This window comes from Muscardinus avellanarius (assembly GCF_963383645.1).
Source record: "Muscardinus avellanarius genome assembly, chromosome: 11".
Lineage (NCBI taxonomy): Eukaryota > Metazoa > Chordata > Mammalia > Rodentia > Gliridae > Muscardinus > Muscardinus avellanarius.
In genome coordinates this window covers 16,611,235-16,627,759 of record NC_137797.1, presented here as the reverse complement: position 1 = coordinate 16,627,759, position 16,525 = coordinate 16,611,235, and the positions used below count along the sequence as shown (strand labels likewise).

General features: G+C 39.0%; 1 protein-coding gene across 7 annotated transcripts in view; it reads left to right on the top strand.

The window, feature by feature from the left end:
* RIC8B (RIC8 guanine nucleotide exchange factor B) overlaps window positions 1-16,525 on the top strand; it is a gene marked incomplete at both ends in the record, with an annotated part of 107,529 nt that overhangs the window by 29,292 nt on the left and 61,712 nt on the right. For all 7 annotated transcript variants that reach the window (XM_080705305.1, XM_080705301.1, XM_080705303.1 and 4 more), the window contains 2 exons: window positions 4,662-5,270; window positions 14,342-14,436. In XM_080705305.1, coding sequence (XP_080561431.1) covers window positions 4,662-5,270; window positions 14,342-14,436 — 704 coding nt within the window. The remainder of the gene's footprint in view (window positions 1-4,661; window positions 5,271-14,341; window positions 14,437-16,525) is intronic.

Genomic DNA, 16,525 nt, shown 5'->3' with positions numbered 1-16,525 from the left:
TAGTAATGTTAGAGAGAAAATGATACCAAATCTACTTGAAGGCTTATTGTTTCAATCAGAAAAACAAGTCTCCCCAAAGATATGTTTATGGTTGAGATTGTTACTTAGAGATCTTGTTCTTGGAAGTATAAAATTTTAGCTCTTGCTGTGTACTATCATTTTATTTTATTTCATATAATAGCATTGTAATACAGGGAAGTATTTAGCCCATTACAGGTAGTAAAATTAAAGTTTAGAGAAACCAGATAACTTGCTCAGGTCTTCGGGTAGTAAGTAGCAAAGTTATGTCTATCTGATAGCAATTCATATTCTCTGTTGTACCTGGAAATTTCTAGGTGTATTATAATACTAATAATGGTAATATGTCATAGGTATAATATGTAACACTAATTGACTATTTAATTTTAGGCAAGCACATAAACATCATCTTTTTGTGTGTGTGTGGTACTGGGGATTGAACCCTGGGGTATTTTACCTCCAAGCTATACCCCCAGCCCTATTTTTTATTCTTTATTTTGAAACAGGGTCCCACTAAATTGTGGAGGGCCTCACTAAGTAGCTGAGGTTGTCTATGAACACTGATCCTCCTGTCTCAGCATTCCAAGTACTGGGAATACAAACATACGCCACTACGCTTGGCTTCATATCATCTTTTTAATTTCCCCAAAACCAAAGTAGGTATAGTTAAACCTATTTTACATTAAATTAAAGAATTTGTAAATTAAAGAAGTTGACTGGTTTATTCAGCAGTACAACTAAAATAAATGGCAACTTATTTTAGGACAGTAAGCAGCTGATCGTGAGTTATAGGGCATCTGACCACTTCCTAGGTAATGAATTTGGATGCGTTTATTTGAGATGTGTACCAGGAGACACTTAGAGAAATGTCTACCGAGCAGTAATATGTTCTTTTTGCTGCCAACTTTAGGAAATGGGTTTGTCCTCTCAGGAGTGAATGATGCCACCATTGACCAAGGTTCTTGTCTCTTCTTTCTTCTTCACCCAGGACCAATCATCCAGTCGTTTCTACTTCCATAAAAATCTCTTTGCTCACTACTACCAGTTCCACTGCCATTGCCTTAGTTCAGACTTCCATTTCTTGGTTGGCTATTCCAACAACGTGTGTGTGTGTGGGGGGGGTACTGGGTGGTGGAACCCAGAGGCTTTCTACCTCCAGGCTACCTCCAACCCTATTTTATAATTTATTTGGAAACAGGGTCTCACTAAGTTGCTGAGAGCCTCACTAAGTAACTGAGGCTGGCTTAGAACCTGTGTGATCCTCCTGTCTCAGCCTCCCAAGCGCGGGGATTACAAGTGTGTGCCACCACACCGGGTGTCCAACAGCTTCTTAACTGATCTCTCTGAGCTGATCCTTCCACCATAGGCAAGGCCCTGGGTTTAATCCCAAGGACTGCAACAAAACCCAGAAGTCTTATACTCTTATTTCTATTTTCTTTCTTTTTTCTCTTTCTTTCTTTTTTTCTTTCTCTTCTCTTTTTTCCCTTTGCAGTGCTAGGGATCACATCTCATCCTCACATGTGCCAGGGAGTGTTCTGCCATGGAGTGACATGCCTAGCTCCCTGGGTGAGCAATCATTTAGATGAAGCATTTTTAAACTATAAGTTCTATAGGCGCCTTTGAACTCTTACACATCCTTCATAAATATCAGAGTTTCCCAGTCTGTTTGGTTTATATATATAGCCTTGATTGTTCCAGTTTGACTTTATGCTGTGTTATTTTCTTCCTTGAAAAGAGGAAGAAAAGGTCTGTATTATGCATAGATTTTTTCTTTTACTTTATTGTTGATGCTGTTATTTTTGGTTTAGAAAGGAAGTAATGATGTCTGTACTATTTCACATTTACATAATTTATAATAAAGTTATTTACTACATATTTCTTAAATAGGAAGGTAGGTATTCCTTCTTGAATAAAAGTGTCTGGGAGCAAAGGTGATCTTACTCTAGCCCTACCCCCCAGGAATATACCACATATATTCATATCTGAGAGTATATATTTTTGTCTTAAATATGAAAGTTCTAAAATCAGTTTTTCCCTGCCCTATTATTTTTAATGATATGTACATTATAAACTTTTCTTCATTACCAAACTACACGTGTGTGTGTGTGTGTGTGTGTGTGTGTGTGTGTGTGTGTGTGACTGGTGATTAAACCCAAAACATTTTTTTTTTTTTTTGCGGGTCTGGGGATGGAACCCCCTGCCCTATTTTATTCTTTATTTTGAAATTGGGTCTCACTGAGTTGCAGAGGGCCTCACCAAGTAGCTGAGGCTGTCCACGAACCATGATCCTCCAGTCTCAGCCTCCCAAATGCTGGGATTACAAGCGTGCGCCACCACACCTGGCTTTCCCCAGTTGTATTTTATTTTTTATTTGGAAACGGGTTCACTAAGTAGCTGACAACCTCAGTAAGTTGCTGAGGCTATCCACTAACCTATGATTCTCCTTTCTTAGCCTCCCAAGAACTGGAATTACAAATGTGCATCGCGATGCCTGACTTACATTCATTTTTTTAAAAAACTACTTTAACCATGATATTTTATTCTATTTTATTTTATTTATTTTTGTGGTATGGAAGATTGAACCTGAGGGCATTGTACCTTCAAGCTACACTTCAGCCCTTTTTTTATTTTTTGTTTTGAGACAGCGTCTTCCGAGGTTGCTGAGAATCAAGTCTTGCTATGTTGCCGACGCGGTCCTAGAATTTGAGATTCTCTAATCTCAGCCTTCCAAGTACTGAGATTACAGGCATGTGCCACCATGCCAGACTAACCATAATATTCAAACATTAAAAGAAGCTGGGCGTGTTGGTGCACACTTGTAATCCCAGCATTCAGGAGCCTGAGACCTGAGGATTGTGGTTCGTGGACAGCCTCAGCTACTAAGCGAGGCCCTTTGCAATTGAGTGAGACTATGTTTTGAAAATAGAAAGAATAAAAAAATAGGGCTGGGGGTGTCGCTCAGAGGTAGAATGCCCCTGGGTTACATCCCTGATACTAAAAAAAAAAGTTCCTGAGCCGGATGTGGTGGCACAAACTTGTAATTCCACCATTTGGTGGGAGGCTGAGAAAGGAAGGATTGCAGTTCGCAGACAGCCTCAGCTACTTAGTGAGGCGCTCCACAACTTAGTGAGACCCTGTTTCAAAATAATGAATTAAAAATAGGACTGGGGTGTAACTTGGAGGTAGAATGCCCCTGGGTTCTATCCCCAGTACCACCAAAAAAGAAAAGTTCCTTCTAGTTATCAGGTATGGCCAGAGTAGAGTTGACATTCTTGAGTGTTTTTTTTTTTTTTTAAGCTTGTCAGGTAAAAGTTTTTCCTACCTTTTTTAGAGAATATTTACATCTAAAATTAGTATTTCCATAGTTGTATGGTTAGGATGTCCTTAGAAGTTGCACAGAGCCTGAGATTCCTGCCAAGATCATGTTTTACCCCAGGTAGCCTCTTTTTAAAGAGTTAAAGTCTGGTGATAGGTTAATAGAAACTTTGTCAAGTCTTAAATTTGTCATTATTGTTGTTCCTATAAAATGTTACAGAATACAGAAAGATCCAGTAATGGAATTATTATACTTGCTTTCTCTAAATACAAGAGTAAGCTTGGGAGAAAACTGACATTGAATTTGGAGGAAATAATCAGTGATTATTAAATTTGGCAATGGCATAAATAATTCTTTTTTTTTTTTTTTGCGAGTCTGGGGATGGAACCCTGGGGCATTTGACCTCCAAGCTACACCTTCTGCCCCTATTTTTTATTCTTTATTTTGAAACAGGATCTCACTAAGTTGCAGAGGGCCTCACTAAGTAGCTGAGGCTGTCCACGGACTACAGTCCTCTGGTCTCAGCCTCTGAATGCTAGGATTACAAACGTGCGCCACCACTCCCAGCTTAAATAATTAGTGTCCAAAAAATACAAGATAGAGTTTACTTTGGGCTCATTGCTTCTGAGATAGTGGTAGAAAGATTCGATCATGGCCAAGTCATACTCGTCAGACCTCTTTGAATCTAGAACTATTACATATGTGTACAATCTGCATCCAAGAGAACAAAGATTGTGTCCACTAGAGCATTCCAAACCAAGGGCACATGGCTGCCCAGAGAAAGAGGTGCTTTATCATCAATTGCCTATCGATCGGCAACGCTTTTTGCAATCTGTCTGGAGGGATCAGTGTTTTGCAGTTTGAAAGACGTAAGGTGTGCTCACCGAACTCTTTGGAACCCAACACTTTAAATAATTTTTATCAATTTGTCAGCAGAAGTTCTCCAGGGTCATTAGATGATACTGTATTTAGTCTGATGTAAAATGCCATTAAGAACTAAGCTTAAATAAAACACTTGAAACTAGTCAGTTTAAGAGATATTTGCAGAAAAATTAGTGGTGGGAAATGTATACTCTAGCTCCTACTGTGCCCCTAACGAATTCTGCCCATTGCAGATGACTTACCCTTTCTGGTCCTCAGCCTCCATGTCTGCAGAGTAAAAGAAGTACTCCAAGAGGAAGCTCTCTGTTTGTAATTTATATTAAAAAAAAAAAAAGCTTTTCTAGTCATCTTCCTAGCTGCTATTAAATACATTGCTAGAGAGACATTCTATTTTAAATCATTTGAACCAATTAATGATTTTTGCATGCTTGCTTTTGTTTTTCAGAAACTTTGTGAAGGCATATTTAAAGTCCTCGTAAAGGATGTCCCAACAACATGTCAAGTGTGCTGCCTGGAAGTACTCCGCATTCTCTCCAGAGACAAAAAGATTTTAGTTCCTGTAACAACTAAGGAAAACATGCAGATACTGCTAAGACTAGCCAAGCTAAATGAGTCGGATGATTCTTTGGAGAAGGCGTCAGAGTTCCCGGTTATTGTGGAATCATTAAAATGTCTGTGTAACATAGTGTTCAACAGTCAGATTGCACAGCAGCTCAGCCTGGAACTTAATCTTGCTGCAAAGCTTTGTAACCTCCTGAGAAAGTGCAAGGACAGAAAATTTATTAACGACATTAAGTGCTTTGACTTGCGCTTGCTCTTTCTCCTGTCACTTTTGCACACTGACGTCAGGTCACAACTGCGCTACGAGCTCCAAGGACTACCGCTGCTAACCCAGATCTTGGAAAGTGCCTTTAGCATCAAGTGGACCGATGAGTATGAATCGGCCATAGACCATAATGGACCTCCTCTCTCACCTCAGGAGACAGACTGTGCCATTGAGGCCCTCAAAGCTCTCTTCAATGTGACGTTAGACAGTTGGAAGGTGCATAAAGAGGTAAGGATGAGGAGTGTGTTCTTCTCTACCCGGAATTACTTATCTGGGGTGTTCTTAGAGCTGCCTGCAAGGAACAAGTGCCCAGTTGGGGAATTCCCCCATTAATCAGTTGAATGAACTATGATGTTTCTTCACCACTGCAACTCTTATTCTTTCCATCTGCTTAATACCTACCAGAAGAATTAGGCGAAGATGCACATGATTTTCTGAGTTATACTATCACTTGTCTTTTTAAAAGAGTGCTTTTTTTTTTTTTTCAGGAACAAGGTTTAAGTGATAAGAATTGAAGGGAAACAAAAAATGTCAATAAAAAAGGGGATAGGTATTTTTAATGCCTGCTGTCTTAAAAGTTAAAATTATTCCAGCCAATTGAAAATTAATCAGAATTGATGTGTGCTCAGAAGAGTGAAAAATGCTATTTGTATGCCTATCATCCCAGTCTCCAAGGGTGTTACTTCATAGTGTTAGATAACTATCAGAAGTATAGAACTACAAACTAGATACTATGCTTGTTTATAGTCCTAGAAAACAAGCATAATTACATCAGAGTGTGGGAAAGGCTATTTAAAACCACTTAACTTGTTTCTAGACTGTGAATCTTTTCTGTGGCTCAGACCTTCCAGCAACTGTAAGTGAGGCAGATTTGGTAGTTTTTATTTGAGTACCCACAAGAACTATATGCTAAACACAAAACTTAGTTTAAAGATGTCAGCAATTTTAAGGGAAGCAGATATGAACTTTTTCTTTCTTTGAGAATCCTAACATTTCACATTTTCTTTTTAACCTTAAATAACCTGTGAAATTTAGCCTCTGTCTTTACAAAAAAAAAAAAAAGACATTAACTCTAGGATTTAAGTAAACATTTTGCTGTGTCCGTTTGAAATCATTCTCAGCTATGAATAAAGATCTGTTTTTGCCAGCAACCTACTTTAAAAGGATTATCTTGGTGTACTGCTATAGTGGGAGCGTGAGACATCTGAGTTTTAAAGTGCAAATAGATCTGTATTTTGAAACCAAATATTTGAAGATCAGTCCCAACAGCTGTTTTAGATGACTGTAGTCTGGTCAGTTTTTTCCTGAAAGTTGGCAGGGAAAGATGTGGAGAGCCCACATGCTCCATTTATGCTTTGCAACCAAATATTTGGAAGTATTTAAAATGTTATGTCTTTATGCTTATTTGGTACCTTCTGTGGTTATTTTTTTTACACTGTTTGTTTTGGTGTTTTTAAGTTCTTCATTTAGTTGCAAGAGCTTCTCTGAGACTGTTGGTTTGCCATTGTTAGAGCCCCTGTTGTTTAAGTTACACCCAAAATAGTAGTTCACACTGTTCAGATTCCTGTCAAAAACAGTTTATAATCCAGTGGCTGCGCATCAGTGTATGTGTGGGATGTAATAAAAATCAGTAAACTGAGATTAGCCCTCACTAGTGAGCTTTTGTTGTATATAATGGTGGAGCTATACGACACTAGAATATTTTGAAGTAGCAGATATCCATTCTGCGTAGTAGAATGTTTACTCTCCCAAAGACAGGGATTGCTGATAAAAGGATCAGTATTCCTAGAGTAGGTATCTACTGTGATACCTGTTGTGAGTCATGGATCATCTGATCATCATTATGAAATGTGCATAGTTAATATGACTGTGAACTATTATTGAAGTTTTCAGAAAAATAAAAAGTCTTGAAAATAGGATCCTTGGCCAATCCATTTAGAAAAGAATCTCTTAAGCCAGGCATGTTGGCACAGACCTGTAATTCCAGTACCTAGGAGCCTGAAACAGGAGGATCACAGGTTCGAAGCCAGCCACTCTGTTTCAAAATAAAAAATAAAACAGGGCTGGGAGTGTAGCTCTGAGGTATAATGCACCTGAGTTTAATCCCTTGTACCACACACACACACAGAATGTCTTAGCCAAGTATAGTGGCACACACTTATAATCCCACTACTTGGGAGACTAAGAAAGGAGGATCATAGTTTTGAGCAACTTAGCAAGACCTTGTTTCAAAATAAAAAAGGATAAAGATGTTAGCTCAGTGGTAGAATGCCCCTTAGTTCAGTTCCTAACATGGAAAAGAAAGAAAGCCAGCATCTGGGTTCAATCCCAGTACTATGCCCCCTCCAAATAAAGGCGAAGGGATGTCTTCATGAGGCTCCAAATCCAACTTTTAACAACTCAACGTCTAACTATTCAGTCACTCAATGAATATTTATATATTTATAGATAATTAATAGACATTATGATGGGTATTATGTAATATCGTGGCAAATAATAGGCATTGTCTTCATGAAACTTTAATTTTGTAGGTGAAATGCATAGTAAATCGTACACAAATACATAATTTAAATTGTGTTGAGTGCTAGGAGAGAAACAATACAATGATTGAAAATACATGGAAGTATAGTCAGACTCTGAAGGTCTCTTCTGAGATCTGAGACTGAGAGCAGTTTAGTGAACTGAGTAGAGGGATGACCACTTCTTGGAGACTGAGCAGCAGATGGAGAGACACAGAAGCCAAAGCATAGAACAGCTTTCAGTGAGGTGTTCACAACGATGCTACCAAGAGTTCATGTACCTGATTTGAGTGGCTCCTTTATTTGTCAGATGAATGATGCTTCACTTCAATTGAGCAAGCACCCCCCAAATTGTTAATACCTAGCTGGGCACGGTGGTGCATGCTTGTAATCTCAGTACTTAGGAGGCTGACACAGGAGGATTGCAGGTTCAAGGTCAGCCTCAGCTACTTAGTGAGGCCTCTAGTAAGACCCTGTTTCTAAATAAAGAATAAAAATAAGCCTGGGGGTGTAGCTTGGAGGTAGAATGTCCCTAGGTTCAATCCCCAGTACTGTATACACACACACACACACACACACACACACACACTTATTAATACTTTTTAAATAGTAACTGATATAAAGGGATATGGAAAACATACAGAAGAATCCAATAAAAATAATACATGCTTATTGTAGGAGATCTAGGAAACTTCCGTGGGCACTCAAAAACTGAAAATAAAAAATGAGGTTTTTCTTGAGGCTTAGCAAATTGGTACCATTCGTTCGTTTTAGATTCATGTCTTCGTGTTAAGTTCCTGCCTGCCTGCTGATGCCATCAACAGATTGATTTGGAGAGCTCTTGCCTTTCAGTAGAAAATGTAGCTGGCCTTATTTTCACATGTAAATTTAGTCCCTCCCGCTTTTCCTTTTCTAAAGGTAGCATTCTTGAAAAAGCCAAGTGATTCCTTTAGCAGGACATAAAATTAATTCTGGGAAAGTCAACTTAAATGGTGTTACCTTCTTTCTCTCTCAACATTTTTTTAAAATCTCTATTGATGAAGGGGAGCATGTTATTCTAGGAATCCTTTACTTAGCACGCATTTCTTTTTCCAGTTCTTCCTAAGTGCTAGTGTAATCTAATAAGAAAGTAAGAGGACCGGCAGACATGATAGAGCCAGATCACCACCTGTAAACAAAGTACATGTGTCATGAGATTAAAACAGCGAATACCCATAGAAGTTGATTGGCACACGCCTCTCACCCCAGTGATTGCGAGGCTCGAGCAGGAGGACCATGTGTTGGAGAGCAGCCTCAGCGACTTGGTGAGACCCTTTTCAAAATAAAAAGAGCTGGGGGGTGTAGTTCATAGGTAGAATGCCCCTAGGTACAATCCCTAGTACAATTAAAAAGAAAGAAAAAAAATGAATTGTTACTAAAGACGTTAGGCCCATGATTAGAGACTTGAAGGAAATGTAGAAAATTAGAATAGGTACAGTATTACCTCAAAGTAGATAGAACATTACGTAAAAGCATGAAGCTCCAGGTTGCCCAGTGTCTTCTTGCTGGTTTGTTTTTTCAAACAAACATTTTTTTTTTCTTTTTTTGGTGGTAATGGGGTTCCTGGAAGCCCATCTATCTCCGGGCTACACTCCCAGACCTATTTATTTTTGGAAACAGGGTCTCCTAAGCCAGCGCGGCTGGCTTCGAACCTGTGCGATCCTCCTGTCTGCCTCCCAAGCGCAGAGATTACAAGCGTGCACCACCACGCCCGGCTCAAACAAACATTTACTGAGTTTCTAGTTTTGACTTCTATGTCAGGCACATGACATGTAAGATAAAACATCACTGCCTTAAAGGCACTAATAACCTAACAGGGAAATTAGACAGAAACACAGGTGGATGCACAGTTGTGTTTTAGCCCATTTTCTGTGACTATAACAACATCACAGACTGGACAGTTTATAATTAGTAGAGGGTTATTTTGTTCATGGTTCTGGAGGCCGGGAGGTCTATAACCGAGGGGCTGCATCTGGTGACAGCCTTCTTGCTGCTCCATCACCTCAAAGCAGAGGGCATGCACACGCGTGCATGAGAGAGATGACAGAGACGACTTGAACATGAAAGGGGGCTGGAGCTCACCAGACGTATCCTAACCCACTCCCCTGATAATAGCATTGATCCATCCATAAGGGCCAAGTCCTTGTGACCTAAATACCTGTTAAGGTTTCCACCACCTGCCCAGAACTCGGGAGGCTGAGACAAGAGGATCACAGGTTGAAGGCCAGTACCAGTAACTTAGTGAGACCCTGTTTGAAAATTAAAAAAAAAAAAATAAAAGGACTGGGAGTGCAGCTTAGTGAAGGAGTGCCCTGGGTCCAGTCTCAGTACTGCGCACACGTGTGTGCGTGCACACACACATAAAGATCCCACCACTCAATATTCTTACAATGGAAACTAGATTTCAGTACGAGTTTGGGAGGAAGCATTTAAACCCTAATAGGCTGTCTGTCACATTATGTATTATTATTTTCTATATTTTTGTATGTTTGAAAATACACACATTGGGTAAGAATCACCTCAGCAATGCAAAAGAGCTTCCAGTGTCAGATATTCTAGATCTTAGGCCTTTTTCCAAGGCATTGATGAGATAGGTTAAAAATTTGGATGAAAAGGACGAGAAAATCGATACTTTTGCCAAATAAAGTGAAATCTTATAGAATATACATGAGAGAAACATAGAAGGCAGTAGACTGGCAGTAGACTCTGTAAAGAAGTACAGGCTGCGGGACATCGTGTCTCACACCTGTGATGCCAGGAAGAGACAGGATCCCCTCTCAGAGAATAAGAACGATGATGGTGATGATAGTGATGAAGAAGAGGGAGGAGGAAGAGGGGGGCGGTGGCTGGGGGTGTGGCTCACAGGTATAACACCCCTGGGTTCAAACTCCAAAAATATACACATGTGTGCACACATGAAGTGTGTATAAAGAGACCCCAAAGGATGTCCTCAGTTGCCCTTTTCTGTGCGTTGGCTCCACCGTCACAGCATCCTGCGTGCACACTTTCTATTCCTTTGCCCTCTGTTCTTAGGGGCTTCTTTCCTCCTTAGCCGTTGGAGGTGGTGGTATCATTGCAAGGGAGAGAATGTTGCTGTACTGAAGTTAACCAAAACTAAATGATAAAGCATGCAAATAACAGTAGTATAACCTGCTTCACAATGTTTTATAAAGAACTGTTACAGGCATTTCTGTGAGATGAGTGCTTACCCATATGACAGATGAGGGCACTGAAGAAGGATCAGTAGTAAGAAACAGTGTCCACTGTAACCTTTTTCATTAAGACTTCTTTAATGACAGTATTGTTCTAACAAATATTTGAGACATAGACTAATAGCACAAAAACCTCGAAATAAACCCACACATATACAGCCAACTGATGTATGATACAGGCAATATGGAAGTATAGTGCAGAAAGGATAGGCTTTTTAAAATGTAACACTGGAACCAGGCCTGATGGTTCCATGTAATCCTAGTATTGGGAGGCTGAGACAGAAGGATACAGGTTAAAAGCAAGCCTCAGCAACTTAGTGAGGCGCTCAGCAACTTAGCAAGGTCCCTTTTCCACATAAAAAAATAACGTAGGGCTGGGGTGTAGCTTGGAGATAGAATGCTCCTGGGTTTGTTCCCCGGCACCACACACACAAAAAAAGTAATACTGGATCCATTGTATAAAAAATGGATTGAATTCCTACCTTATACCATATACCCTTCAGATTAATTTGAGTTGGATAAGACCTGAATATACAAGATAAAATCATAAAGCTTATAAAAATTAATCTTCATGATTTTATCTCAAGCAAATAAAGTGTGTGTGTGTGTGTGTGTGTGTGTGTGTGTATTATTGGAAATTCAATCCTACGGTACTCTACCACTGAGCTGCCTCCCTAGCCCTTTTTATTTTATTTTGAGATAGGATCTTACTAAGTTGCCGAAGCTGACTTCAAAATATGATCCTCCTGTCTCCACCTCCCAAGTTGCTGGGATTAAAGGCATGTGCCACCACAGCTGGCCAACCATTTCTTTAAAAAGCAAAGATTTCTAAAGAAAACAGGACAAATGAGGATCAAACAATAAAGGGAAAAAATTACAAGTTGATCAACAGAAGAAAGTAAAATGGCAGGCCACTGAAGGAGAGAAGATACTTTCTGCACACATGTGCAAGAAAGCCCTCTACTTAGAGTGCATTAATAAGCCTTACAAATCCATAAAAATAAGTCAGTCAAACCACTAGAAAAACAGGTTAAATACTTGAATAGGAACCTCCTAGAAAAGCTATCCACATGATCAATAAACATATTAAAAAATGTTGAATTTCAGTTTTAATATTCATCAGGAAAATGCACACTAAAATCAAGAAACTTACTACAAATCCATGGAATGACTGAAATTAAAAAGGCTGACAATATCAAGTATCAGTACAACTGTAAAAAAAACTTGGAAATAGAAGTTGGTAACAACACTGTGAAATACTATTTGGCAGTACCTTCTAGAGCTTGACAATATGTCTGTTCCCTATGACTCATCCTCCTCTGTCTTGAATGTATCCCAGTATATTTTAAGTGGCATGTAAAAAAAATATGTTCAGAGTTGCACTCTAAAAAGCACCCCATGCAGGAATCAAGCCAAGTATCTGTCAAGTGTAGGATGAAGTAAATTGTGGTATTTTCACACCATAGAATGCTGTATCTAGGTACTTTTGTTTGTTTGTTTTTGTTTTTGTTTTGGTACTGAGGATTGAACCCAGGAGCATTGTACCTCTGAGTTACAGCCCCAGCCCTTTTTATTTTTATTTCGAAACAGGATCTCACTAGGTTGCTGAGAGACTCACTAGGTTGCTGAGGCTGGCCATGAACTTGCAGTCCTCCTGTTTAAGCCTCACAAGTACTGGGGCTTTAAAACTTTTTTTCCCTTTTCTTTTGGTACTGGGGTGGAACCCAGGGACATTCTACTTCCAAGCGACACTCCCAGCCATATTTTTTATTCTTTATTTTGAAACAGGGTCTCACTGAGTTGCAAAGGGCTTCACTAAGCAGCTGAGACTGTCCACGAACCGTGATCCTCCGGTCTCAATGCTGAAATTAAAAGCGTGCACCACCACACCTGGCTTGGCTTAATAAAGGTCATATCCCCAACAAACAAACAAACAAACAAAAAAACAACTTTTAATTAAACATGTGAAGGGGGAGGGGAAGGAAACAAAAGATGAGACTGACAGAGCTGAAAGAAACGATGCAGAAACAACTGTGGCCTAAGAGCAAAGGAAAAGGGGGAAGAGGAACCAGCGTGATGCCAGAAGTACTAAGACTGCACGCTTTGCCATCCATCCCAGTGCTTGAGTGAAATGTCTCCTGTGTGAATGTACTTTCACTTACCCCAGATTGCGTGAAGCACACTAAAATCCATGTCAAACCTAACCGTTTCTTGATAAGATCATGTATTCCTTGGTTTAGAAAATTAACTGGAGATTAGACTTCCTTTTAAATGAGATTTTAAAAGGAAGTGCCACAAAATAAATAAATAAATAAATAAATAAATAAATAAGTTTTAAAGCACTTTGGTGCATGTCATTTAATTTAATTTTTGCAGAACCTCATGTTTGTGGAGATGCACCTGGGGAAACTGAGCCTCTGAGAAGCTGTATGATTTGTCTAAGGCTATAACCCAGACTCCTGACTCCATGTGTGGTGCTTTTTCCATTGTACCACTGAGGCCTTCTTCTCTTCCAAACCTACATCTGATGGTGCTGTGTTTAAATTTTTATCATCCACATTGCGTAATAAAAGTATGCCCTATTTGCTAGATTATATGAAAGAGATCTTCCTAGAAGGGCTTTCAGTTGTGTGAAGTATGACATATTCAGGCTATCATAATTATCTCTAATCTCATGTTGTCTCAATTAAAATTTGAAAGAAGAGCAGTAAGACCTTGATGTAGATGATTAAAAAATTATCCTGGTCCAGGGACCGGGATGTAGCTCAGTGGCAAAGTGCCTGCTTTGCAGGTGTGTCGCTCTGGGTTCGATCCCCGGTTCCAAAAAGACCAAAAAAAAAGAACCCCTTTAAAAATTATCCTGGTCTAGTATCTTACTATAAATGAAGAAATAAACCAAATGATTATTCAGAGCTTAATTTATTCCCCACTGTTAGCCTTGTTTTTGACTCCCTGTCTTAGCACTGCCAGTGAGTATTATTCAAAAAGGAGGAGGATATACACTCTTTTTTTTTTATCACTTTCTGGTAGTTTTGCAGGAATTGAGAGATTAAGAAGATTGATCAAAATGAAGTTGATGCAATCATTGTTTCGCAAAGTTAAGAGATGAGACATTTTTTATTAAGGGTATACAACCACTTGCTAAAATGCCTATCCCAGTGGAAGACAGCATTACGTTTGTTTGAACTTTTATAATGACTAGCGATCTGGAGCAGTACGCCATAAGACAAAAGAATCCGAGTTCTGAAAATGAGTAAATTCCTAGTAGAATTGACTCTTTAGAAAAGGTATAGCAGTGGTTAGACAAGCACCTGTTGGCATCAGCCATTGCTGGAGTGGTTGGAGTTGTTCGTATGAGATAGGGTCTATTAACTTAGTATCTATTGCCTTGGGAAGTCTTTCCAGAATATTCTGTCCTCTTCTTACAGGATGTGAGTGTTGGGGTGGGGTAGGTGATACAGTAATACACCAGACTCCTTTGTTAGGGTGTTCAACCTCCAATTTTCCCTCTCCTTTTTTATTTACCTAGAGTGACTCTCATCAGTTCCGTGTCATGGCAGCTGTCCTTCGCCATTGTTTACTCATTGCAGGTCCATCTGAAGACAAAACAGAAGAGCTGCACAGGTGGGTAACCTCTGCACTGACATCTCAGTGAAGGACATTATCAGTCCTTGTTTTTATGCTTTGGGTTTTAATTGTTTATTATAAGCAGAAGAAAGTGAAAATATTTTAGTAAATCAGGTAATTGATAGATCAGAAATCATCGCCATTCCCTGATAAGAAATTTTCATCCTGTTCTTGGACTCTGATGTTTTTTCTTTTCTTTGACTTTGGCATTTTCTTGTAATCTACCATAAAACTCAGAATATAAATAATGGTGTTAGAGCCAGGCGTGGTGGCGCACGCTTGTAATTCCAGCATTCAGGAGGCTGAGACAGGAGGATCATGGTTCGCAGCCAGCCTCGGCTACTTAGTGAGGACCTTTGCAACTCAGTGAGACCCTTTTTCAAAATAAAGAATAAAAAATAAGGCTGGGGGTGTGTGTAGCTTGGAGGTCGAATGCCCCTGAGTTCCATCCCCAGTACTGCAAAAAATAATAATAGTAATAAAAATTGTATTACACAGCTATCAAACACTCTCTGTACATGGCATTGTGCTAAGTGCTTTATAAAGATTACCTTTGGGGTGAAAGTGTGGCTCGGGGTGGGGGACACTTGTCTAGCGTGCATGAGGCCCTAGATTCTGTCCCAACATGCCCCAAAAAGAAAAATTTAACATTTTTCAGTCATCACATCAACCTTATGAGTTAAGTACTACTATTTTTTCTTTCAGTAGATGAGGAAACTAAAGTATAGAAAGATCAAGCAATTTCTCTGAGATGAAATCCCAATAAGTGAAGAAGCTAGGATTTGATCACTGCCTTTACTGCACTTGACTAATATTCTCACTCATTTTAAGAAATATAAATTTTAAGAATATAAATTTTAAGAAATATAAATTTTAAGCAATGATAATCCTTAAAAAAGGTCATACCGTCTGTTATTAAAATAGTTCAAATTTTAGCCAGCTATGGTGGCACACGCTTGTAATCCCAGTACTTGGGAGGTCAAGACAGACAGATTGCAGGTTCAAGGACAGCCTCAGCAAGTAGTGAGACATTCATCAACCTAGTGAGATCCTGTTTCAAAATAAACATAAAATAGACTGGGAGTATATCTCAGAGGTAGAATGCCCCTGAGTTTGATTCCCAGTACCAAAGAAAATGTTCAATTCGTGTAACTTGTTACAACTATTAATAGGCTGCTCTTAAATATATCTTTCTCTGAAGCTAGGGCTAACTCAGTGGTATTTTCTTAGCATGCACAAAGCCCTGGGATCGATCCCCAACAGTGAAGGGGGAAAAAACCTATTCTTTGAGAAAAGCTAAATAAAAATTAATGCGTTTTCCAGTTTTCTTGCTTTCTATTCTAGAGTTATAGTAATAAGACTTCTGGCTTATTTTTATTAGTAAAAAGATTACTTGAGCTTTTTTCTGTAAGAATACAAATGGTATTTAGCTGGCCATGGTAGTGCATGCCTGTAATTTCAGTACTTCAGAGCCTGAGATAGGATGATCCCAATTCCAGGCCAGTATCAGCATTAATAAGACCCTGTTTCAAATACTAAAAAAATAGAAGCCGGGCGTGGTGGCACACGCTTGTAATCCCCGCGTGGAGACAGGAGGATTGCACAGGTTTGAAGCCAGCCTCCCTCACTGGCTTAAGAGACCCTGTTTCCAAATTTTTAAAAAGTATAAAATAGGTCTGGGAGTGTAGCCCGGAGGTAGAAGGGTTTCCAGGAACCCCAGTACCACCAAAATAAATTGATAATAATAATAATAATAATAATAATAATAATAATAATAATAATAATAAATAGAAGGGGTGAGAGTATAGCTTGGAAGCAGAATGACTCTGGAATCAATCACCAGAACCATTAAATAAAGAACACAAATAATTTTATTACAAATGATATTTTAAACAATTCAAATAAATTCAGATCTGTAAAGAAATAACTTTGCTATCAACTCTGCTTTACAAATAAATTAACAGAGGTTCTTTTTTAACAGTAGAAATTTGGTTTTGAGCACTTAAAATTCTGTTTTCCAAAATATGGCTTAATTAAAAACTTTATAGAAACACAATCACGATACAAGTGAAACACCCTTGTTATT